Below are 27,538 nucleotides of genomic sequence, written 5' to 3' on the forward strand. Positions count from 1 at the left end.
TTTTCTGTGCGAACGTTACCGTTTCTCAGCACAATCTATAATTTATTTGGATAACATCCTCAGGCCATATATTACGCATGTGACACATCGCGGACATGCTCTCAGTTCTGTGCATATTATTTGTATTGCACTTCGGTTTCTTGCAAACGGGAGCTTTCTGTATAATATTGGTGACGCTGAGCACGTTTCCAAGGCTACCGTCTGTCGGGCAGTCAGGAATGTTACAGTTGCACTGAAACGTCTCCTGTACTCGTCTGTGGTGTTCCCCGGTCATAGACCCACAAGATTTATCAAAGAGGGATGCCACAAAATTGCAGGTATCAGGATGACCAAAACTTAATTTATGATGTGGTGATACTTGAACTACTACTTAAATTTTACATTTATTTTCAGGGTTCCCAGGCGTGATTGGCTGTACAGATGGCACTCACATTCCAATCATTGCTCCTTCAGTAAATGAAGGAGACTATGTGAACAGGAAGTCTTTCCACAGCATTAATGTACAGGTACATAGTTCCCTGTAGCATGTCAAACTAACAAATTATTTCATTATAGTAATGGATGCTAATTTGTGTTCTCTGCACTGTGAAGATCATATGTGATGCTGCCAACATTATCACAAATGTGGAAGCCAAGTGGCCAGGCTCTGTCCATGACTCACAAATATTCCGTGAATGTACACTGAGCACAAAATTTGGACATGGTGAGTTGAGAATACTTTAAAATATATAAAGACCAATTGCTTCAGGGACATTTGAACTGAAGTGTACCCTTCTGTCTTAGGAGAGTTCACTGGCTACTTGCTTGGTGATAGGGGGTATCCATGTTTACCCTATTTGCTTACCCCTTACCCTGACCCTGAACCGGGCCCACAGCAGCGATATAATCTGGCTAATTGCAGGACAAGAGCCAGAATTGAAATGACTATCGGAATGCTTAAGGCCCGGTTCCAGTGCCTGCAAAGACTCAGGGTCACCCCAGAAAGGGCATGTGACATTATTGTGGCATGTGTGATTCTTCACAACATTGCCACAATTAGAGGAGAACACTGTCCTTCTGAACCAAACATCAGCAGTGATCCAAACCATGAACATCCTGACCCTCCCACGGACATACAAGATGGAAGAGCAGTCAGAGACACCATATGTCACAATCATTTCCTTTGACCCATCACCTCAACATGTTGAAAGAAGAATAAACAGATTTTTTGTTCAACTGGCTTTATTGGTCGCCTGTATTTCCTGTACACAAAGTATTAAAAGATGTAAACCTCATAAAGTGTCTCTGTTGCTTCCTCCTCTGTAACAGCTGTCAATGTTTCTTCATTATTTTCCTGTAGTAAAGAAATAAACAACATTGCTGTTCTACTGTAAACTCATATAATCTGTGGAGTATTACTCACAACTGCATGTTGGTCTGGCTCAACAGGAGGCTGCACCAGATGCAGTACACCACCACCATCAACTGATAGAATATGAGGTTTATACAGGTCACTTATAACTTACAAGGGACCAAATGGCAATTAACAAACATACCAATCACCTTACACTTCATTGTCATTATGCTCTCAAAGACAACCAAGGCTGAGGGAAGGCAAAATCAGTCGGAAAATAACTTCACTACAAAATAATCCATTATAGTGAAGAGTTTATCAGATGAATGAGTAGCACTGCAAAGGTGACTGTGAAGAAAGGATGTATGCACATCATGTATTATTTTGAATTTACCCCCTATGTAGGCACTTGTGTCTTGCGGGGTTATTGCCTCAGAGGATGTCCCCGCAGAGATGCCTTCGGCCACAGGGCGCCCACTGTTTTGGCTGAGGGCCAACTGCTCAGCCTCTGTGAGTGGTGGTGGTGGAGGACCCCCACCTGTTTTTCGGGCCTCCGCTTTTTTTCTGTTGGCTATAACGGGCCACATTTGAGCATACAGAGTAAGCAAATATGTACTTGTAATGTGCTCAGATAATTTCAATAAGTGCTTACAGAAAGAAAATTAATGTAGCCTCTAACTGCAATTGATTTACATCGGACAAACAGACCAAGCACTATGGCTCATAATACAATTACACCTTACCTGTTTGGACTATATTTTTATATTTCATTTTTACTTGCTGCCAGGAACGTTTGGGGCCTGTTGGGTTGCACCTGCGCTCACATCACATCACAAAATAAAATGTATAAAATAACAAATAAAATAACATATGATAAAATAACGTGTTAAATGGGTGGAAATCCCTCGATCAATGTTTAAATTAACACTCACGCATTGACTCTGTCGGCTATGTTTTGCCATGCATGCTTTTGCAGCTGTGGCTGTGTTACTTTTTTCCGCGGAATTTGCATGTTATCGGCATATGCTGCCATCAGAATTTCGGCCTCAAGCGCTGTAAGATACATTGACCGCGCCTTCTTTCCCTCCGTCTCCATGGTGACTCGCTTAATCTGTGCTCCGCTTATCAGGGCTTTATGTATCCTCGTCCGCGCGCTTCACTTGGGGTTAAAGCAACTCCGCGTTGACTGAACTAATTGTTATCAGCCTTTCTGAAACGGAATATTCCGAGTTGGACAGTTCGGGGTTACTCAACCGTGAGTGTCGTTTTTCACTCTGAGTTTTCCAAACCGGCTTCCTGAAACAGGGCCCTGTGGCTGAATCATTCTGGGGAGGAATTTCAGCGTGCTGTAGCGAACCGGCTACGGCGACTGGTTTCTGGTCTCCCCTGGCTTTTGGACTCACTTCACCCACTCATACAGGAGTTTTTCCTTAATGAGCTTGATCTGCATCCCCCTGTTGCTACCGCTCACCTACCCAACTCGGAGAAAGATGTGCTGCCCAGCCCGCCGGACTTGGAGTTTCCCGGCCCATTGGAGCCATCACCGAGGAGGAAGCGGCGGCCGCACCACCGGCGTGTCACCCCACAGCTGGACCCCGGGATGTCAAAACAACCGGCTGTGGTGAGCAATAAGGACACTTTTTCTTTTTCTTCGGGCCATGGGACTATTTATTCTGGGGCTATATTTTTTGCATCAGCTGCTCAGCCACGGGGTCACTTAGCTGCTCAGCCATCTGTTCCCGCTGGAGGATCCGAAGGGCCCGTTCAGCCACCTGTCTCCGCTGGAGGGTCCGAGGGGCCCGTTCAGCCACCTGTCTCCGCTGGAGGGTCCGAGGGGCCCGTTCAGCCTCTTGCCTTGTCAGCTGGGGGTCCGGGAGGACCCAGCCGGCCTCCTGATCTGCTCGGTCGCCGTCGGTGCCTCCCGCCTGGCCGGCCTCCTGACCTGTTTTCTGGGCTATTGGACCATCAGCCTCCGGGCCGCCCCCCTGACCTGCCCGGGTTTGGACTGTTGTGCCGTTAGCCTCCGGGCCGGCCCCCCTGAACTTTTTTGAGACTATTGTCTGGGCCTCTGCGCCTTTCATGAGCTCTTTTGTTTGTTTGCTTTTGGACTATGCCTGGGCCTTGGTGCTGTTGTTTTGGACGTTGTTCCTGTGTTTTGTTCTGTTGCTTTCCAGGCTCCGTTGTTTGTTCTTTTTTTTGTTTCTGGCTCCTTGTTTGGTTTGTCTATAGGAACAGGTTTGTCATGAGTTATATGTGAATCAGGACAGAATCGAATAGTTAGAGAGATCGAGTTGGAAACAATGTGCAGCAAGCAGCGTTGGTCAAGTTACTTGAAAAAAGTAACTAATTACTGATTACTTCCCCCAAAAGTAATCCCGTTACTTTACTGATCACTTATTTTCAAAAGTAATTAATTGCTTAGTTACTTTTAAAAACACGATTTACAACCTGAGTAGGTGATAAAGCGATAGATCTTTCAGCCCAATTCTACTTTTTCTGCATAATCCATCATACAAAATGTAATCAAATGGAAAAGTCTCTTTTATTTAACTTTATCAGTTTTAATCTTTTAACTTTATGCATCAAGCAAACATTTAATTATATGCAACATTCTCTGACTGGAAGAAATTAGTTTAACATGTAAACGTATTTTCTGCACATTCCAGCACATAAAATAAAATAGTTTTTTGTGTTTACACTCAGTCTTTCAAATAGATGCAAGTGAAACACAGCAGAAAATAAATAAAGTCAAAGACTCAGCGGTCCTGTTGCTCTATTTTCACCTGTAAAGCAGGCGCAAGTTTACCCTGGTGCAGGTGTGCTGCAGCGGTCAGTTGAAGAAGCCGCGAGTTTCTCTGAGTTTCCCATTACGTGGTAGCTACTCGGTGCTTGCTTGGAAGTTGTTCAATGTTTTTTTTCGCTGTAAAAAGTTTTCTTCCCACGCACAGCGGACACAAATGTTTTTATCACTTTTTATGGAATCAAACTCAAAGTAAGGTCAGTACTTCTAAGCTTTAAACGCTGCACGCTCATACTCTCTCCCGCACTCGATATATTATCCATTGTTGATCTGCGCACAGCTGTTGTCACACTTGCCTACGTCACTGTCATGAGACATTCTTGCAAAGAAATCACTGTTTTAGTAACGCAGTAACGCAGCGTTCCTACGGGAAAGTAACAGTAATCTAATTACCGTTTTTGCATCCCTCACTTTACTCGTTACTTGAAAAAAATAATCGGATTACATTAACGCGTTACTGCCCATCTCTGGCAGCAAGTTGATGAGATGGAAATGTGCTAACAAGTGAAGAAAGTGTGTTGAGAAGAGTCCTTTGAGTAAATGATGAATGTAGAGAATGATGGATGGAGGACAGCTAGCGAAATCAGGAAGACGATGAGTAAGGAGGAAGTGAAGGCAACTATGAAAATGATGAAGAGTCAAAGGCACTGAGTTTTCAACAAAAGAGGCAGAAGATACCTGTGGAATGGAAAAGTATACTGGTAATGATATTCAAGAGGTATAATAACTATAAAACTGATGAGCCCGCCCCTCCCTGAGCCTGGTTCTGCCGGAGGTTTCTTCCTGTTTAAAGGAAGTTTTTCCTTCCCACTGTCGCCAAATATGACAAACTGCTCAGAGGGGGTCATATGATTGTTGGGTTTTTCCTCTGTATCTATTATTGTACGATCTACTGTACTATATAAAGTGCCTTGCGATGACTGCTGTTGTGATTTGGCGCTGTATAAATTGAATTGAGCCATACCATGAAGCTTTGGAGAAGAGTTGTTAAGAAAAGAGGTGACGATCAGTGAGTAGCAGATACAATGTTTGTTTTTAGAAGTACAGAGACGGAGCTGCTCTGTGTCTTTGTGGATCCAACCAAAGCTTATGACAGAGTCCCAAAAGAGAAACTGTGCTACTGTATGAGGAAGGCAGGAGTGGCAGAGTAGTGAGGTTATTTGAGTATGTGAGGCTGGTGCAGGACACGTGTGAGGACAGTGAAACAGTGGTGAGGAGTGACCGATGGGTTCACATCATGGGATGGATTACATCAGGGACTGGCTCTGAGCCCCGTGTCATGTGCAGTGGTGATGAACAGGTTGACAGATAATGTCAGGAACGAATCTCCATGGACTGTTATGTTTGCAGACAACACTGTGATTTGTTTTGAGAGCCTGCAGAGGTGGAGGAACTCTATGGAGAGAAGAGGAATGAAAGTCAGTTGAAGCAAAATAGAATATATGTGTGTAAATGAGAGTGAGGAAGGTGAAAAGCTGAACATGCAAGAGTAGAGAGAATTTAAATACCTGGCACCAACCATGGCTTGGTGGAGTAGATGGAGTCCAGGCTGATTTGTATAAGAAGGATAGCAGCACGAGTTAATGTGAATGTTTACGAGATAGTAGTGAGACCTGATATAATCAGTAGTGCAGAGACAGTGGCACTAGTTGAAAAGACACAAGGCTCAGTTGAGGATGCTAATTTGGGGATGACAGGAAAATGAGCACATCAAGTTAAGTGGTTTGGAGACAAAGTTAGAGAAGTGAGGCTGAGGTGGTTCGGGCATGTGCAGAGGCGGGATAGTGAACGTATTGGCCAAAGAGTTTGGAAGATGCCAGACAGGAGGGAAAAAGGTGTTGTGGTGACCCCTAAGGGGGACAGTTCATAGACGAAACACAAAAAGTGCAAAGCTTTCATCAAGGCATAAAAGTATAAAAATATTTTGCTCTGTAAATCATCTTTAATGAGTATTTGTCCCAAGTCAGGATTGCTGTCCGATCTTTGGAAGTACTGTACATCCCTACAATATAGTAGCAGTGTGAGTAGGCGTTGATCTGGCTACCTTTAGAATAAGCAATGTCACATATATACAGGCTTTCTGTTGATGCACGTCTTCCAATGTTTTCATATTCTGTCACAATGAACAAACAACTGGAACGACGAATGAGGACTGCTATCTCAGAAACACTTGTATAGACCGTAGGACCCACAGAGGCTCATATATATTCACTTTTACTTAAATATTAATACAAAGAAGAACACCTCAAATATGAACTGCAAATTTCAGTCAAGCTTGGACGTGTCGATTTTGGAGCAGGAGCTTCTTTCTTGGTCACCAATGTACAATTGGTAAAGTCCAAAAACTACATTTGTCCGTAATAATGCGTGTGTTGCTTTCACACACCTGTCTGCAGATCATATTCAGCAGAAGGACCAGTTTCTTGAAAATACACCAAAATGACTCAGCATTTGGTTATTTACTATTGTTTTCTAATGAGGGCTCACACATGTTAGACAGCAGACTTCCACAATTCTACTTCTTGGTCTAGTTCAGTACATTCAACCACAATCCTGAGGAGGACGGCTGACTTGACAGTTGTCCTGATGACAATTATCAACATTGTCAACAAACGGGGTAAAAAACAAAAGGTCATTTGTGAGAATGTTGACTGTATATTAGTTAAAAGTGTAACAGGGACGAGCACAGTATACTACTACACAGTATACTGCTGCGGTATAACTCAAGGTCGTTGCCTACAACCACATCTGCTTTGCCTTTGCTTTCCATGCAGTCAGCCTCTAGACCTGCTCTGTCGCCGCCACCTTCCAAGCGGTCAGCCACCAGAACTGCTCTGTTGCAGCAGTCTTCCACGCGGTTGGCCCCTGAAATGGCCTGTTATGGACTGTTGTGCCGTCGGCATCTGGGTCGGCCCTTGTTCAGTCTCAGACTGTTTTTTCTGGGCACATGGCCAGTCCCTGGACTGTTTTTGGTTTGTCCTAGGACTCCTGCTCCTAGGATTTTGGGTTTTGAACTGTGTTCCTGGACTCCAGCAACTTTTGTTTTGAACTCCTTATTAAAAAAGAAGATTAATGCAGTGTATTACTTAATTACTTGCTTGAGAAAGTAATTGGGTATATTATTTATTACATTACTTTTTTATTAAAAAAGTATTATTCTGTCCCTCAGATTATTTCTGAAATATATTTTGTGATAAGTTTGTTATATGACACTTCATAGTCATGTTACTGAATCTATGTGTCAACAAATATGTTTACTCTTGGTCTGCTCATGTCTGCTCACATCCACGACTAACTGGTTGAATAACCAGCCAGGCATTTGCCAATCAAGGTCTGAATCTGTCGCTCTTTTTACAACAATGAAAGTATTACAAAAGATTAGAGGAAATGTCTGCCCAAAGGGCTCTTGATCTGTTACAAGTGTCTCAATATGCCGTGCCCTCCCTCAGTCACAAGTTCTCAATAGCCTAGAAAAAGTCCTATAAAACCACTTAGCAGAGTGGTTTTATAAGAGACTTACAGGATAACAAATTATTAATATTAAAATATTACCTTGGAGCAAATTTTTAATTCAATTTAATTTGATTCATTTCAGTTTTATTTATATTGCACCAAATCACAACATGAGTTGCTTCAAGGCACTTTATATTGTCATGTAATAATCCTACAATAATACAGAGAAACCAAATCACCTCAGCAGTCAAATACAACTCAAACACAACTTAAAAAATAAAAGATTGCTCTATGATGATCTCACTATTGGTTAACAGGCTTTGCTACTGATAAGACCAAGATCCATTTGACTCCAGCTGGTGAACCCAACCCCTGCCTACCCATCAGATAACTTCTGCTGCCCATCTCCCACATTAATGTCATAATTAATTATACCTTAATTATAATTACAACTTAACACACTGCTAATGTGGTTGTCAGATAAAAGTACCTTTCTCTGTGTCCTTACTTCAGTTCAATTCAAAGCCGGCTAACATCCTCAAAAAAGTGTTTTTTAGGGCTTCACATGTCGACTACTTCAGCTGCTGAAGGGAAGATCTGTGTGCTTGCCTATTTGCAAGCAAAGAGTGAATAAAATGTTATAGTGGCTTCTAGAAAGCCGAAATGCTTCAATTGCCCCCTGGTGCCTAGCTGCATCCCATCCAGTGGGGGTCAAACTATCCATCCTATTCTGCTTATTAATTCAGGGTCGCTGAAGGGCTCGAGCCTATTGCAGCTGCCATAGGGCGAGAGGCAAAGTGCACTCTGGAGAGGTCGCTAGTCTGTCGCAGGACTAACACTGTCTGTGCATGTCTTTGGACTGTGGGAGGAAGCCGGAGTACCCAAAAAAGAACCTATGCAAAGTTTAAGTAGTTCTTCACATACTGTTCTGGGTCCACTATGGGATGCGGTTCCCTGCATATTCATCATAATCATGTATCTCATTCTGCCAGTTCTGATTGGCTGGTGATTGCAATGAACATGTCGGACCAAGCCACCCACTGTTAAATATAAATATTGCATAGTCTTTATTCAAGATAAGCCCCTCCTCTTGCTTCATCCCAGCAAGAAGGGCCGTCTGGTGAGACATCTCACTCATGCTACTCTGAGAACCGGGGTTACAAAGTAACCTAAGGTTCTCATTCCTAGCATTTCTCACTATGGAAAAATGGAGGCTCCCGTATTGTTAGACAAGCTTATCTCAAGCAGTCATAGAAATAGCCAGTATCTCACCTATCCAAGTGCGGACCCAGAGCCCAGCACTGCTTGGGCTCTGGGTCCGCACTTGGATAGGTGAGGACTCTGCTTGAAGCTGAGACATCCAGCCTGTAAAACCGGACAAAGGTGAGAGGTGAAGACCAGCTTGCTGCTGCACAGATACCTGGATTCACATTCCTCTGAAAAGGGCCCAGGACACTGCCAGACCATGAGTGGAGTAAGCCTGCAGGCATTCTGGTCCCTGCTGCTGCAGGCTAGTATACCAAAGAGCAATCACCTCCACAATCCAAAGTCAGAGCCATTGCTTATGGCTCTTACGAGGGCCTGCCTTGTAAGGCCTAAAAAGCTGGTAATTACTCTGAAAGTCCTTAGTACAATCCAAATAAAGTCTTGCAGATAAGATCGCCTTACTGGAGGGTAACTGGTATGACAGCTGATCTATGGTTAAAATTTGGGTTCAGGAGAGATGAGCAAACCGTAGCTAGTAGTGACGGGAATTAGCTAACACTCCTGTCTGTGGACAATTAAGCAAGCTAGCACATCCAGCAGATGCCAGTCGTAACTTTTTGTAAGAATTCCCTGTAACAAGATCAACACTGGGAGTAATTTTATATATATTACTGTGATGATTCACACATACATAAGACTAATTGAAACCATCAACCAAGAAAGAACTCTCTTCCAGAGAGTGCAAACCTCTGTAAAGGCAGCTCTCACTCTGGGCAGTATTTAACTCTAAGAAAATCGTGTTGTGTATGTAGTCATTTTTTCCTTTCTTTAAAAAAACATACTTTAAGAAGTTTGTAAAGCAGTAAAACTCAGACAAAACTCAGACAGAAGGTTACTTTGATTACACAAACATTATGCAGCAGTAGGTAATGCATAATAGGTACTGACTTGTGAATAATGACATTAGAACCTTATTATAAAATATTATACTAACTAGGCAGCTCATTATCCTTGTCTTGATAATACCTTCTTTGAAGATATTATGCATATTGGAGTCACCTTGAAAGAAAGGCAGATGCAACATCAGAGCTCAAACGTGACATGATATTTGGATACATCTGTTATTTAGAATCCCCATATACCAGTATCATTTCCTAGTAGTTGGCAATACAAACCAAAGAACGTAGTTTTTGGTTTGTATTGGCAAACCAAGCTGAAAAAGACAGCTTTATTTGACAAACAGACAGTTAGGGTAGTTAGGGTAAGAGGCTGAGGATCACAACAGGAATATAGGAAATAGAGTAAGTTATTTTTAATCAGGGGCCCTGTGGGGGTGCTTAGCCTAAGGAAATCACGATATCATATTTTCCACTTCTACTAGAGTGTATAACAGAAGGGAATGGACCCCCTCCCCACTGAGACTAATGGAACGTAAAGTGGACCTAAACCATAAATTCTGATTCAGTCAAGGGACACCAGTAACCTATGAAATGCAAACTGTTCCTATGAATGTCTGTGATGCAGAGGATCTTGAGGGTCTTAACAACAGCAAGTGATAAAGTACAGATAGTTTGATTAAAGAAATTTCTTGCATTTGCACAATGTCTCTAAAATTAGAAATAAGTGATGCTGAAAAACTAGTTCATGCATTTATTACTTCCAGGCTGGACGACTGTGATTCATTATTATCAGGATGTCCTAAAAACTCCCTGAAAAGCCTTCAGTTAACCCAAAATGCTGCAGCAAGAGTCCTGACAGGGACTAGAAAGAGAGAGCAGGTTTCTCCTGTATTGGCTTCCCTTCATTGGCTTCCTGTTAAATCCAGAATTCAAAATCCTGCTCCGAGGCTGCTGGGGACTTCCCATAATGTGTTTCTTCTTCACTCACCTTTTCTTTCACTCATTATGTGTTTATACACCTCTCCGTATTTAATCATTATTCATCATTAACTTCTGGCTCTCCTCCACAGTGCGCCTATTTGTCTTCCTTCCCTCACCCCCAACTGGATGTAGCAGATGGCCCCGCCCCTCCCTGAGCCTGGTTCTGGCCGAGGTTTCTTCCTGGTAAAAGGGAGTTTTTCCTTCCCATGTCACCAAGTGTGGTCTCTTGATTGTTGGGGTGTTCTCTGTATTATTGTAGGGTCTTTATCTTACAATAAAAAGTGCCTGCTGTTCTGATGCTATATAAATAAAATTGAACTGAATTAATTTTAATTGAACTGAATTGAATTGGCTAAAATACAGGTCACTATGGAATTACTCTGTAAAGCCAGAGTAGCAATACTTGCCCTGCAGCAGCATCCCTTCATTTAAACAAACTGCACTGTCTGTGGTGGATTCTATCTTTTTTATAACAATACTTCTTTGCAAGAAACCTTATGCCATTGGAAAGCCTGTTAATATCCCTTTAAATGAAGCTGCATTTGTAAGGACAAAGCATTTGTGTGTTAAAGAGCAGAATTGAGTATTTGGGCTGTGCCCATAAAAAGCTTTCCAACTCTTCTCTGTCAACACCAATCAGCTCATTCTGCTGTTGACCCTTGTTTGGTCTTGTTCAGTAGATTGGAGGATTGAAGAAAGAAGATTATAAATTGCATTTCATTCAAAAAATGGTCAAACTGACAAAATATCACATTTGACCTCTGACCTCTCCTTCAATATCACTAGACTGCTCTGATGGGCAAAGTGATAAAAATGCTATTTAAAGCAATATTTCTTACTGCCATTGTTTGTACTAACACTGATTTTATATAAACTTAGAGAAAATAAGTTCCAGACAAGTAACATGACAAAACCTTTTGTAGAGATGGTCACACGTTCTGATGATAAATTAGCAGGACTTAGTTCTTACTTCTAGAAGCAGTAAGTATGTACTGGTTTTCACAGTCCTGTGAAAAACACAATTTTCACATGTCTGTAATTAAAACGTATTAGTTTATATCTTAGAAATCAAATAATAAATTATAGCTTTGTAGAATAAGTCTAATCGGGAGGTTGGTGGTTTGAGCCCCAGATGCTCTGATCTGTATGCCTAAGTATCCTTGGGCAATAATGTGTTCACTGGAGTTTGAATGTGTGTGAAGGTTAGATAGAGTGCTTAGGTGTTGAAAAAAGTGCTAGTGTGAATGGTTGTGTTATATAAAACAGTCTGAGTGCTCAGGTAGAGTAAAAAAGCACTAAGAACCAAGATGTGACTGCATTTGGTAACCAGAGTGAAACATAAGAGTGAAACTTCTGGTTGAGGGCTAATATCAAATTAAGGAATAATTTATTTTCACGAGGACCACCATCACACTGAGCAGAAGGAGTCAAATTAGCTCATTTCAACATAATATTTTGAGGTTTGTGAAAAAAATTGGAATGGGTGACTATTGGATCAAGATGTTTTATGAAGGTATGAAAAACTACTATATAGCCGGCTCCCAGTGATATTGCACTTCAGTTCTCAGATCCAGTGCTTACAGCCATCTTTTACAAACAATGCTTGATTACTCAGCACTAAATCTGTTAAGTTCAACCAACAAAACTACAATGACACTAAACGTCCTTTTGAAAATTTGTGTCTGATAGAATGTTTCCAATTCCATCTTTTCACTGTATTAAAAAAATCATATTTTCTCTTGTTTTGGACATTTTATATATTAATGCAAATGCAGACAGTTACTCCTCTACATAAGTTAATCAAATTAAATGTTGCAATTCTTATTTTTTGAAAAAATAAATACTGAATACCCCTGATTTTACTATTGCTTGGAATATATAGACCACAACAAATCCTTTATTTCAAACCAACAGCTGTATTTAATTTGCTCACATCAGTACTTTGTGTAAATTGTGTCAGAAACTCACACTCTTTGGACATTCCAACTGCAAAGCACTTCTGTAGGCGGCAATACTGACAACGGTTCCGCGTCACCTTGTTGATAATGCAGTTCTTGTCCCGGTGACACGTGTACACCATGTTTTTCTGGATGCTTCGGCGGAAAAAACCCTGCAGAGACAGATACATATAGGAAGGCAGGGGAGGGTGGGGATGCATTATAAAAGCAGCGTCTCACATAGTTATCCTCACTTCACTTCTAATCTTCTGCAACTGCATTTTTGCTAAAACATCCACACAGCTCCACTGAAATCCTCTGGTCACTGGATATCATAACGTCACAACAGTGTGTATAACAATGTGCTGGATGTTTTGTTTTTTTATTGCCATTAATACTGAGCAAAAAGAGAGTGTGTCCCAGCTGGGAGCTTCAAATGCTGCTTTGAGCTGGGAAATTGAATACAAGCAGGAACAGACACTAAAGAATTTAATGGTATCAAAAAGTGAGGCTGCTCGTACAGTATGAAAGACTTAACCAACAACTTGCCATATCTGTACTTAAAGTAATGTTACTTAACACTAGGAAGGCCCAGAGCCCAGCCATTTGGCTTTTCTACCTTTAAAACCCGGAGAGCAGCCAAATGGCTGGTAGGCTTTTAGCTAAGCTTTAGCTTCAGGCAAGTGGAAGCTAAATTGGCTAGTCATTCATATGTAAATTGGGTTGTTACCTGGGAATTCTGGAGGGAGGGGAGTGGGGGTGTGTGGATGAGGGGGTGGGGGAGCTGCTAAAAGCGGTGAGCTTCCTTTTGTTTCATCTTGATGCATTCTTAATCATCCAGGGAAACAAATCTCCAAAAGTCACCAACTTGGAGTGTTTCAGTTTGCCATCTTAGGGAGAAATCAACACACATGGGTGTATGTCCTTTGTTGCTGAGATTTATTGATAAAAACAGTACAAAAAATCAACCATTTGTACACATTTTTACAAATAATTATAAAAAGTGAGTGAGTACATTTCAACATTTTCAGCAATCACTCACAATCCTGGCACTGCCATGGTATCTGTAGTCTGCATTTACCACATGTGTATCTGTTGCAGTGAACACATCGCACAGTGGCATGATTGTTCTTGCAATTGTGTTTGACCTGACACATGGCTCTTTTTCCAGGGCTCGGTGTGGAGGGTTGTGTCAAAGGCAACTGTTCTTTTCTTGCCTTCTTCGCAGCTACATGAGAGTGAGCTAACTCCCTTGCAAGCTCCACCAGGAAGTCCACCCGTCTTTCCTTCGTCCCGGAGCATGCTTGATACAGCACATGTGCATTCAGTGCTGCCATGTCAATCATGTTATAAAACACGGCAACTGGCCAGCGCCGTGTTCCTCTGCGGACAGTGTACTCCCGAACCATCTGGTCCATCACATCCACGCCACACTTTGTTTTGTTGTAAAGGGTGACAGTGTTTGGCTTCCTTTTGGTAGTGTTATCAGTCTGAACCACGCCGTGCATGCTGCTAAGAATATAGACTGTCTTCTTCCGTTTGGCCGCATACGCCGTCAGCGTGGCAGCAGAGGTTGAAGGAATGGAGAGTTTAAATGTTAGTTGTAAACAGCTATATCATATAATAACTGCAGCTGTAGCTGTGATCAGACATCCCCCTGCAGGCCCTGAAGCTGAGCTCTGAGGTCCTCACAAACCTGCTGGAGCCAGCTTCCATCCTGGGGAGCACGTTTTTGTGTTTCAGCGCGGGGCGAGGCACAAAACCCAGATGGTCCAGATGGACCAGATGGTTCGGGAGTACACTGTCCGCAGAGGAACACGGCGCTGGCCAGTTGCCGTGTTTTATAACATGATTGACATGGCAGCACTGAATGCACATGTGCTGTATCAAGCATGCTCCGGGACGAAGGAAAGACGGGTGGACTTCCTGGTGGAGCTTGCAAGGGAGTTAGCTCACTCTCATGTAGCTGCGAAGAAGGCAAGAAAAGAACAGTTGCCTTTGACACAACCCTCCACACCGAGCCCTGGAAAAAGAGCCATGTGTCAGGTCAAACACAATTGCAAGAACAATCATGCCACTGTGCGATGTGTTCACTGCAACAGATACACATGTGGTAAATGCAGACTACAGATACCATGGCAGTGCCAGGATTGTGAGTGATTGCTGAAAATGTTGAAATGTACTCACTCACTTTTTATAATTATTTGTAAAAATGTGTACAAATGGTTGATTTTTTGTACTGTTTTTATCAATAAATCTCAGCAACAAAGGACATACACCCATGTGTGTTGATTTCTCCCTAAGATGGCAAACTGAAACACTCCAAGTTGGTGACTTTTGGAGATTTGTTTCCCTGGATGATTAAGAATGCATCAAGATGAAACAAAAGGAAGCTCACCGCTTTTAGCAGCTCCCCCACCCCCTCATCCACACACCCCCACTCCCCTCCCTCCAGAATTCCCAGGTAACAACCCAATTTACATATGAATGACTAGCCAATTTAGCTTCCACTTGCCTGAAGCTAAAGCTTAGCTAAAAGCCTACCAGCCATTTGGCTGGTGGCGGGTTTTAAAGGTAGAAAGGTAGAAGCCTGGGACTGCCAGTGTTAAAGTAACATTAAATTTCTGCAGAAGACCAAATGAGTGTTCTAATAATTAATTACTAGAGGATTTCAAATGAACTCAATCTGTGAGTCTGTCCAAAAAGTTTTAGGCAACAAAGTGCCTAAAAACCTTGGGTTAGTGGAAAGATGTGTGTTGATGGAGACGATCATTTCTATTTCAGAGACTCTGCTTTGGGATCTACAGGAGCTGGATTAAAAGGAAGATGATTTACTTGCATAAATGGCACTAACAATTCCAAGTGAGTTCCTTCATAAAAGCTGCTCTTACAGCATCTTAAGTGAATAACAAAGAGACCTCCTAAACTGAATGAAGGGACAGAATGGACACTACTGCTCAAATGCTCAGTGAAATTACTGGTGTTGTGCTGTGTTTGAAATATAAGTTAACGAGCTAAAGGCCAAATTTGTTTTTAAGGAGCATTTTTGGTTTAAATTAAAAGTTTTCCCACAGAGTGGCTAACCACCATCTTCAGTGCTTTTGGACTGTTCTGACTTGCAGCTGAACAGACAGTCCTTCCCAGCTGGGTGCCATCAAAATAAGTTTGTGATAATATTATTCTACAGCATGCAGTTATTAACAAACATAAAAAAATGAAACATTATTATCTTGCTGTTCTAAAAGTTCCTTGTAAAGCCTTTAGTTATTTACACTTCTGATAGCCATCAATAAGCTTTGGGCATAATTTGGTTTGATATTTGAAAACGATGCTTGGTAGAGTTTATATAAAGTGGTTGGTTTCCTGGCCATGCTTAACCTGGCTGTTAAGCATGGTTCACAAATATTCAATAGGATTGAGGTCATGGCTTTTAGAAGGCAGTTCCAGAAGCTTCATGATTAGCCTGCTTTATTCATCCCAAACCAGTTTGATATGCATTTGACATCACTGTCCTGTTGGCACACCCAGTTGTGTCCCAATCGTAAAGATATTGATATGAGGTGAATTTAAAGAATCTGGAAGTACTCGCCCTTCTTCACTATTCCCTCAACTTTTTCCATTGTGCTTATACCACTAGCAGCAAAACAACCCCAAAGCACGATGCTTGACAGTGTTTATGGATTTCAAAGCCTCACCTTTGAAATCCATGAACACTTGCTGTAGCTCAGGTGGTAGAGCGGGTCATCTGCTGATCGGAAGGTTGGTGGTTCGATTCCTGGCTTCCCCTAGTCTGCATGCCAAATATCCTTGGGCAAGATACTAGCCAAGTTGCTCTCAGATGCATCCATTGGAGTATGAAAGTGTGTGTGAATGTTACTTAGAAAGCACTTAGAAAAATGTGCTTGTGTGATTGGGTGAATGTACAAGTTGTGTAAAGCCCTTTGAGTGCTCAGAAGAGTAGAAAAGCGCTATATAAGAACCAGTCCATTTACCTATATATCTCTTGTTAATATAATCAAATAGCTCAAGTCTTTGTCTTGGTTGACCATAAGTCTCAACAGGATCTTGAGCTTTATTGTGAAAGGTTTATGTGGAAAATAAACAAGCGGACATGCGATGGTTTTACCGTCGTTGTTGCTAACGACAACCCATAAAAACAGGCGCTTGTCCGTCCGTAGTGTGGTTATTTTAAATATAAGAGAAAGAGAGAACTTTAAGAAATGAATATAGCCACTACAGTGACCATCAAAACAATGAAAAAATATTGCTGTAAACTGTTTATTTTGCGACACCACGAAACAAACGGTAGCGTAAAATGAAACGATAGACGTTTTTATATCGTCATCCGATATATATCGTTATATCGAACAGCCCTACCATGTGGGCAGCTGTAAATCTCAGTAAAACTTGAAGCTGTCAATATTGGAGCCGGGGCTTCCTTCTTGGTCAGCACTCTCTCAGTCTATGTCAAGGTAAATTGCACTTCACTGTGGACAGTGACCCTGGTGTTTCAGCAGCTCTCAGTTCATTGCAGGTTTGAGTCTTGGTGATTCCTGGATTGTTCCTGAACATCCTAACCAATTTCTACTCATCTGATAGTGGAAACTGAGTCTTCTGACAGGTTATGGCAAAGTGTTGACATATGTGAATAGTACTTACGTACAACTGTTTGAACTGATGAAATGAATTATGAAATGGCTCCAAGAGGCCCCAGAGAGTAGATTCTGTTCATGTGGACATTGCATTTTCAGTGGGAGAAACTTTTCATCACTCATCCAAGTCTCTTTCTCAGTCTCCCTAACCTTATAAACTGTAGGTTTACATGACTGCAACTGGTACAACTGACTAACAATGGGTCGTGAGGTCAATTTCACCATCATTAATATGCAAACTCTTGTGACCATTGACCAAAGTACCATGGTGGTACATTATAAATTGATTTCCCCAATATATAAATCATGGTAATCCACCTGGAACTGAACCGGATACACTACATGACCCTTTTGTGCAGGGGACCTAGTCCTTCCTGTGGACCAGAGAGGGGGGCGGGGGCGTTGAAAGCCACTGAAATGTTATGGCTTGAGAAAATGCGCCTCAGCTGTTCCTGGGATAACCACATTTACTCTGGGCCGTCTTGAAATGATGCTCTTCTGCTTTCCTGGCCACTGTGTCTGTGGGGATGTTTGTACTGTGTTGTAGCGTCCTGATGAAACCCAGTTTCTGCTCCAGTGGGTAATAAGACTCAGACCTTAAATCTGTATTGATTTACAGTGCACACTGACTTTTAAATTTCCCCAATAATGATGGAAATCTTGTCTGCAATGGTGGAGAGGTTGACAGATGAGATGAGGTCAGGCAGGAGTCTCCGTGGCCTATAATGTTTGCAGATGACATTGTGATCTGTGGTGAGATTGGGGAGCAGGTGGAAGACCTGGAGAGGTGGAGGCATGCCCTAGAGAGAAGAGGAATGAAAGTCAGAAGAAGCAAGACCGAATATGTATGTGAATGACAAGGAGGCAGGTGGAAAAGTGAACAACTAATAAACAGAGATGAGTTTAAACAGACGACAGAAGAGAGAAAATGCAGGGGAGAGAAGAGTGCCAAGGGTGATTTGAGACAGGACAGCTGTAAGAGTGAGAGCGAGCGTTTACAAGATGGTAGTGAGACCTGCTATGATGTATGGTTTGGAGATGTTGGGAGTGAAAAACGTCAGATGTTAATATTCTTTTTCACTGAGAATGACTGAGATAGACAAGACAAATAAGACAATTTGTCCTGTTTGTCTTATAAGACAAGACAAGTTAGAGAGGTAAAGCTTATTTGGATACGTGCAAAGCTACTGCATTAGACAAATGATGTTTAAGATGAAGCAGACAGGCAGGAGAAAAAGAGCAAGACGTCAGAGGAGGTTCATGGATGTAGTAAACAAGGACATGCAGAGGGTTGGTGTCTGAGAAGAGGTCCCTAGGGACAGGGTGAGATGGAAGCAGATGATCTAAGTAGTAATGCTTTTTGCTGAGAGATATGACAAACTACATACAGTGTTGGGAAGGTTACTTTTAAAATGTACTCCACTACAGATTACAGATTACATGCCCCAAAATGTATTTTGTAACGTATTCCGTTACGTTATTCAATGAGAGTAACGGATTCTGAACACTTTGGATTACTTTGGATCATGCTTTTTACAACTACATGAATGTACTATTGCTGTGTGATTTATTACTATTACTGAAGGTTACACTCCATACCAACACCAGCTAGATGTTTAAATCTTAATATATATGAGTAACAGTAGCTGGACATTAGGTAAGGCTGCACTTTTTGCAGCGATCTCGTATAGAAAACTGTTCCGCGCGTATATAAAACAGGTCCGCGGCTCCGAACCGTAGTAAAGGGACCTCTGGCTAGAGCTGGGCGATAGAACGATAACGATATGTATCGCGATATAACTTTTACTCGATAGAGAAATTAAGCTATCGCGATAGACCTCGCCGCTCTTGTCCTCTTTTAAAAAAAAAAAAAAAAAAAAAAAAAAAGGTCAGCCAATCCAAATAAAGTAGCGCAGAGCCGAACCAATCACAGCCGCAGTGTCACGTCGCGTGACTTGTTACGTACAGCACAAGTGCCAAGCCGCACGTGTGTTTGTTTGGGAAGCAGCCAGCGGGTAATGGAGCCAGCGCATAATGGAGGAAATGAGTGTGCCGACTAGAAAAATCAACCGAGCGTGACCGAAGAGAAAACAGATGATGGTTCCAATGCCGGAGAGATTGTCGAACGGAAGAGCCAAAGAAGTTCCGTAGTTTGAAGGTATTTCGGCTATTTCAAGTCTGACAAAAAACAGAGTAGCGTGCACTGTAAATTGTGCCGAAAGCAAGTCTGGAAATACAATAAACTGGTGCATGCGTCACACTGTGCGCCACGTTATTGTTTCGGTGAAATGAATTTCTACAATACTGTTAATTCTACTCTCTGCAGTGTTTAAATGCTTACACATACACACAGTTACTGTCTGTCCACACATACGACTCGGTTCTGCTTCTATGCCCCAGCTTTGTTTACTTTTTCCCACCGAGGCTTCTAGACTTCTGATTGGCCAACATTTCTGCACGGTTAGGAATCTAGCGCCACCTGCTGCTTTGGCATGTTCATAGCAGCGTTTTCCTTCATTTCTGCCTTTATGTGCGGACAGGATTATTTTTTAAAACGAAAACGGAAAATCTCCGTTTTCAAAAATACCCGTGTACGTGTGGACGTAGCCTCAGTCTCTGACTGGAAGCGCTGATTCGTCATTCGGCTTTTGTCAGACTAAAGTAACTGTTAAAACTGTTTGAAAAGCTCAGCTATACAACAAGGAGAGATTGAGAATTTCCTTTTAGTTCTCAGTTTATTTGATATTGACAAAAGTTAGTCAGTTTTGTCTGTTCTTCTGTAAAACAAACTAAGATTTATTTTTAGAATTAATACTTTGTTTCTAAGTGGAATTGACAATTTAGTCTGTTTCATTTGTTCTATTTTGAAACTTAAACGCTTTAGCGGCTGCCTTTTGTGTAGTTTGCAATATTTGCCTTTATTTATCTGAAAAAGTCTCATGTTCCTTAAGTACATCTACCCTGTTGAACTTATTATGGGAAATAAATATTTAAAAACAAGCTGCTGATTATTTCACATTTTACTTGTGAGCAACGGCACATTTAAATCTTACAAATATAGTTATTTGGCTTATATCGTGATAGATATCGTTATCGCCTGAAATGAAAAAAACATATCGTGATATGAAAAAATCTCATATCGCCCAGCTCTACCTCTGGCTAATACGTCGGGTTCGTGTTGGGCTCGTAGCTGAAAACTAGCTTTACTTTGTTGTCTGGGTCAACTTTGCTAGCGAGAGACAGAGAGAGGCGTTGTAAGCTTACTTACAACTGGGCTATTATTATTAGGGATGCAACGATACCAATTTTTTCAAACCGATACGATACCGATACTTGGATCTGAGTACTTGCCGATACAGAGTACAAAAACCGATACTTCTACCACACACACACACACAAATGCAATGAATTGGAAGACAGGTTTTATTTTATTCTCTGACGATAATAAATAATATCTTAATAAAAATGACCACAAAAAAATTTCAAGTGAAAAATAAGCACTTCTGTTAAATTATTGCAGAGTCTCCACGTTGTAATTTAACAAAATATCACTGAACTATTGGCACTGTCTCGAGCTTTCGGAATAATAAATAAACACTTCTGTTTGGAATAAAATAAATACAAATTAGGTTTGAGAATAAAATAAACTTTTAAATGCAGAGTGCAGAGTGTCCATATTGTAAACAAACAAACAAAATAACGAAAGTATTTGGCATTGACGAACGAACTCCCCATCTGCCCGTGGATCATCAGTCCACTGTGCCGTTAAACCAAGGACTGACATCGCGCACACACTGCTTGTCTTTACCTCTTTAGGAAGTTTTGGCACCATTATCTCCCTGATGTGTGGGCGGCTGGGAATTTCATATCGCAGCTCGAGTGTGCTGAGAAGAATCCTATGTTTTCCACGACTGGCATTGGCTGGTCATCCAGAGCGATAAAATGAGTCAGAGCCTCTGTTGTTTTAACTGCCCGTGGATTTTCTCTTGACATTTTTCATCGCTTTTCCAAAACCTGAGTTAAAGTCGGCTGTTCCGGTCCACACTGCTGACATTTTGTTTAGCCTAGCTACAGCAGCCTCCAGTTTCTCTTTTTTTATCTGGAGCTGCCAGTCTGACTCGCCTAACCCTGTGCCTGTTTAGCACGGGATGTCCCCCTAGTGGCCAATCTAAAAAACTACAACAAAAATCACAAGCCTCCCTCTGATTAATGAAATAAGTTAGTATCGGTTCATGGTATTGGTTAACTTTTACGAGTATGAGTACACACACATTTTACAGTATCGGCCCCGATACCCGATACCAGTATCGGTATCGGTGAATCCCTAATTATTATATTTACATGCTTCCAGCTCCCATTTCTGGTTGGTGAATACTCGCACTTTTCTACTCTTCTTTTTCTCCCTCCCTCTCACAGACACATCACGGGTATGGCAGTCCATTCTCCCTGCAGCACGGACAACACTGCCCATGAGGCTACATTGTTTAGGGTGAAGCTTGTAACACTCTGATATTGCCTTCATATTAAATCATTTTTGTGAATAATAATTTTTAAAAATATTTCTTCACGTCATTTTGCGGGCCACAAGTAGAGATGAGACACAGGCATTAGAGCCTCTTAATGTGTGTTTTGTTTGGGTTTCCACCAGCGTGGAATTACCAAAAACAGAGAGGGCCTAGCCTAACATATGAAACAGGAAAAGACCGCCGTGTAAACCATTTATTTCAGCAAAGTAACTGTATTCTGAATACCACCTTTTCAAACGGTAACTGTAAGGGAATGCAGTTACTCATTTTTTGTTTTTTAAATACGTAACGCCGGTACATGTACTCTGTTACTCCCCAACACTGACTACAAATTAGTGACCTGTCAAAATCTAAACTGTTTTACAGTCTACATGATCCATTGCAAGGAACTCAAATTTTAAAAACATGTAGGATTTGGAAATTTTGAAAAACTTTGGTTTCTGAAGTTGTGTGTTTGAGAGCGTCTTCTACCTTGCATGGAGAAAAATAAATAAATACAATCTGTGGATAGTTTGAAAGTGGACCAACATCTGTGTCTTCATCAGTCAGAACACTTTAGTGCCAAATTTAACCAAGTGACCCATCCAAGCACAAAGAGAACATGCAACCTCCATACAGAAAATTTTAAAAGTGAGCGTTTGAACCCAATTGGAAGGCAACCAATTGGGTGTGAGGGGAAAAGAAAACAAGAGGCAGGAAGATGAGAGCAAAGGGAGATGGGACAAAACACAAACTAAAGGAGAGAGCACGATTTTTAATCATGTTGAATGATGCTGCATGCACACTGGACTGCCCCCTTAAAGGAAAGCAATAAGGAAGATGATTCATATCCTCAGAAAGATCTGGGACACAACAGCAGGTTTAGGAACACGTTTGTTTTGATGCAGAGTGGCAAAAAGCAGGGATGCAACTAAAGAAAGTAAGAGTCTTCAATATCCTAGTCTGCAGATATTAATTTAACTCTTAAAATGATTTTTATACATCATCCAAATCCTTTTGCACATGGTTGAAGGCATTTCTGCCTCAGGAACTTCCTTCACTATGGAGAGGTTCCATTTGCAATATCTCCCTGTGACAGATGGGAGCTTGCATTTCCTTTCATTAGGGAAGTGGGATGATGATGGGTTAGAAATTAGATCACAGGATTGAAACTGCAGTCTCTGTTGCCCATCTTGCTTCAGACTCAAGCATCTGTCAAGTACCAAGCAGCACACTTGGTAGCACGGATACAAGCTGAGCTCAGCCAATTGTGTCTGAGCCATGATAGCACGTGAGCAGACCGAGGTCACCTTTGCTCATTTGATATTATTCATTTCTCTAATAGAAGCCTTTATATTGGATGATGTAAGCTGAGTGAGCTGGTAAAAATTACTTGTGAGGTCTGATGGATAACAATGGGAGCAACACGCATACAGCTGATGCATAAGTGTGTTCAGGTTGGATTCTGAATCCAAGGCTACCCAGGTACTTAAGTCATTCAAAGTTAAGCGCATCCTGATCACTTTAACCTTGGAAGTCTATGCGTATGTGAGATAGTATGTGATAGTATATTGGAAGTTGGACCTGCATAAGGTGATGTTTTATGTACTGCCTATAAAATGTTTCTCAAGATTTTGGGGGATCCTCTACTTGGAAGAGGCTTGTTGACAGTTCAAGGCCTGGACTGCAATGTTCTTCACTTAACTTTTGTCATTTACATTATGCTTTTGAGCCACCACTCATTTTTTAATATTCTGCTTCCAAGGAACCAATTTATTAAAGTGGTAATAGTTATCAGGACTTTCTAAAAGTATTTCAATCGTTTTCTTTGGACATGGACTTTTTCACTCATTTACAGTCCAGTTCTTCAGTCCTTGGACTTCTCAGAGTCCTTTTTGTTTTTCTTTCTTTTCTTTTTTTTCTGTTAAGCAGCTTTAATCTTTCAAAGATAAAAAATGGCACCAAACATAAGGAATTAATCTGACAACCTAGCAAAGAACTATATCTTCAGTTACTTTGTTACTGGCAGGCTGTATCAAAAACACATAATTTTTTCTAATTTCTTTAGCTGAATCTGCAAAAAATGCTAAAGATAAATATGTCATTATAACAGGAATAACATTGTTTTTGCAACAAGGAGTACTCGCAAAGAGCCATTGGAAAAAGTTGGCATATGTCAGCATGGTATGTAGTGTATCCTTAAGTAGCATGGGGGAAAAATGCAGCAAAGAACTGAGAAATGCATCTAGCCCTTCAGTTGATCCATACAGTATTTACCAGAACCTCATTAGAAGTACATTTACTGGAATGGTGACTATCAAGAAGCCATTCTTAAAGAAAAAAACTAGGAGAAAAGGCTGCCAAGGTACATAAGAACTGTACTGAAAATCAGGGGTAGCACAGCTGATGGAGTGATGACTCAAATTTGACCTTTTTGGCTCATTGTGTACAGAGGAGGTGAGGAGACAGGTTCAGTCCTGAGTGTTTATCTGTAAAACAGGATGAAGGCTCTGTGATAGTTTGGGGATATGGGGAAACTTTATAAATAAAGTTTATAAGTTTATTATGTTTCCACCAGCGGAATTGGACGTCAGGTCAAAACTGATGGAATTATGAACAAAGAAAAGTCCTGTCAGTTTTTGATACACGATGCAATAATATCTGGAATGCGTTTGATTGGAAAAATCTAAATTTGTCAGCATGGCAATGATCCCAAACATGCTATCATATGCCTCCCAAGAGCCCAGACCTCAGTTTTACTGAAACAGTGTGGTATCATCAACAGAGAACAGACAACATCCAAAGAGCTTTGATCCCTGAAGGCTATTTAAATAAATGACCAAAAAGATTTTAGATTAGATTAGATGAAACTTTATTAATCCCTCGGGTGGGTTGCTCCAGGAAATTTAGTTTCCAGTAGCACAGCACCGACAGAAGTTGCATGTTAAAGATAAAACAAGGGGAATGAGAGCAAGGATATGAGCATAAATATACGATATATACACATATATAAATAAAAAATATATAATAGGGATAAATGGGAATACCAGTGGATTGCACATTTGAGTGAGTCTATTGTCCAGTGATTATTGCACAGTCGAATATAAGAAAAAATATTGCAAATATTGCACAGTGAAAAAAATCACTTCAGCTTAGTTGTTCCCCCCTCATTTGTCCTCCTGTCTCCCCTCCCTCTCTCCTCCAACGAGGAGATAAACAGTCTGATGGCGTGTGGGACAAAGGAGTTTTTAAGTCTGTTGGTTCTGGACTCTGGGAGAAGCAACCTGTCGCTGAATAGGCTCCTCAGATTGTTTACGACCATGTGCAGAGGATGCCCAGCATTGTCCATAATGTCCAGCAGTTTCTTTAATGTCCTTTTCTCTGCCACTGTCACCAGAGTGTCCGGCTTCATGCCGACCACAGAGCCAGCCTTCCTGATTCGTTTTTCCAGCCTGGATGAGTCCTTTGTTGTGCTGCTCCCCCAGCACACCACAGCATAGAACAGGACTCCTACAACCACCGACTGGTAAAACATCCTCAGGAGCTTCCTGCAGATGTTAAAAGACCTCAGCCTCCTGAGGAAGTACAGTTGGCTTTGGCCTTTTTTATACAGGTGCTGCATGTTGCATGACCAGTCCAGTTTGTTGTCCACCCACAGCCAGAGGTACTTGTACATGTTGACTACCTCCACCTCCTCTCCCTCTATCTGAACTGGCAGTGGCCCTGCTCTAAACTTCCCGAAGTCCACAACCAGTCCCTTGGTCTTTGAGGTGTTGAGTTGCAGGTGGTTTGTGTGACTCCATGTGACAAAGTTCCTCACCAGTCTCCTGTACTCTTACTGATCATCCCAGATACACCCCATGATGGCCGTGTCGTCTGCAAACTACCACAGTGTCAAACGTGATGTCCTTCAGCCTGACGTACTGTGGTCTGTCAGTGAGGTAGTCGGAGATCCAAGCGACGAGCCAGGGGTCCACCTGCATCCTGTTCAGTTTTTCCTGAAGCAGACGGGGCCGGATTGTATTAAAGGCACTAGATAAGTCAAGAAACAGGATCCTGACCGTGCCTTTTCCCTTGTCCAGGTGTGAGTGGGATCTATGTAGGGGGTACAGGATGGCATCCTCCACTCCGACATCCGCCTTGTAGGCGAACTGTAGTGGGTCCTGGGCATGTTGTACCTGTGGTCGGAGGAGGTTGAGGAAGAGCCGCTCTAGAGTCTTCATAAGATGTGACGTCAGTGCCATCAGTCGGAAGTGTTTCAGCTCATTGGGCCGGTTCCTTTTGGGGACCGGGACGATGCAGGATGTCTTCCATAGGGTGGGCACTCTCCCCAGTCGCAGACTGAGGTTGAAGACTCGTTGTAGCGGCTCCCCAAGTTCAGCAGCACACACCTTTAACATCCTAGGACAGACCTTGTCTGGGCCTGCTGCCTTTCTGGGGCGAAGCTTCCTCAGTTGTCTCCTGACCTGGTCCACTGTGACACTTTGGGGGGGGGGGGCTGTCATGCTGTTGAGAGAGTGGTTGGAGGAGGGGGTGGCTGTGGCTCAGGAGGTAGAGCTGATCAGTTACTGATTGGAAGGTTGGTGGTTTGATCCCTGGCTCCTCCAGTCTGGGTGAATGTGGCATGTTGTATACAGCTTAGAGCTTTGAGTACTCCGGGAGAGTAGAAAAGCACTATATAAGAATCAGTCAATTTATTATTTACCATAGTGTCAGGGGGAGAATTGAGGGACATAGGAAAGTAGGGAGAGGGCTCTGTAAAGGGGGGGTCAAGCCGGTTGAAGAAGTTGTTGAGTTCGTTTGCCTTATCCACAGCCCCCCCACTGTGCTGTTCTTGATGTTGTGGCCTGTGTGATGGTTTTCACACCATTCCAGACCTCCTCTCCAACTTTTGCTCCACCTTCCTCTTGTAGGTGTCTTCTGCTTCCCTTAGGCAGCCTTTCACCTCTCGCTGTGCTGCTTTCATCTCCTCCTTCACTTTGCTTCTGAAGGCCTTCTTCTTCATGTTGAGGACAGCTTTGACTTCCTGTGTTACCCACAGTTTGTTATTAGGATAGCACCATGCCGTCTTAGCAGGGCGACCACATCCACACAAAAGTTGAGATAGACAGTGTGTTGCCCCCTCTATATCCTCGCCATGTGGGCTCAGAAGAACATCCCAGTCTGTGGTGTCATAGCAGTCTCTCAGAGCTTCCTCCTTTTCTGGGGTCCATCTCCTAATGGAACGCGTTGTCAAAGGCTGCCTTTGGACGAGGGGTGTGTACTGTGGCTGTAAGTAGACCAGGTTGTGTTCTGACTTCCCTAGTGGGGGGAGGGGGGTAGCTCTGCATGCATCTGTCACATTAGCATACATCAAATCAATTGTCCTGTTGTGCCGTGTGGGACAGTGAACAGCAGCCAGAGTAGAATTCAGTATGACATGATTAAAGTCTCCAGATATAATAATGAAAGCCTTGGGGTGTTGTGTCTGAAGTCTTGCTGTAACTGTGTGTATTTCCTCACAGGCAGCTGTTGTGTCAGCCCTCGGAGGGATGTAAACACACACACAGATCACATGACTGAACTCCCGAGATAGATAATATGGCCGCAAGCTAACAGCTAGCAGCTCCAGGTCCAGACGGCATACCGAAACTTTAACGGAGACGTGTCCAGGGTTACAATATCTGTTGTTAATGTAGACAATGAGTCCCCCACCTCTGATTTTTCCCGCTGGCCTGTGCGTCTCACGGATGTAAATCCACATAGGTCTACGTTAGTCTGGGGCGTGAGCTC

At 42.2% G+C, this 27,538-nt stretch overlaps 1 protein-coding gene across 1 annotated transcript in view; it reads right to left on the minus strand.

Annotated features, from left to right (window-relative positions):
• LOC113014142 (retinoic acid receptor beta) overlaps window positions 1-12,942 on the minus strand; it is a 45,922-nt gene extending 32,980 nt beyond the window's left edge. Inside the window, exon 1 of the mRNA XM_026155468.2 lies at window positions 12,641-12,942. Coding sequence (XP_026011253.2) covers window positions 12,641-12,830 — 190 coding nt within the window. The 5' untranslated portion in view covers window positions 12,831-12,942. The remainder of the gene's footprint in view (window positions 1-12,640) is intronic.
• Window positions 12,943-27,538: the final 14,596 nt, after the last annotated feature.

This window comes from Astatotilapia calliptera, chromosome 22 (assembly GCF_964374335.1).
Source record: "Astatotilapia calliptera chromosome 22, fAstCal68.1, whole genome shotgun sequence".
In the NCBI taxonomy this organism is placed as follows: domain Eukaryota; kingdom Metazoa; phylum Chordata; class Actinopteri; order Cichliformes; family Cichlidae; genus Astatotilapia; species Astatotilapia calliptera.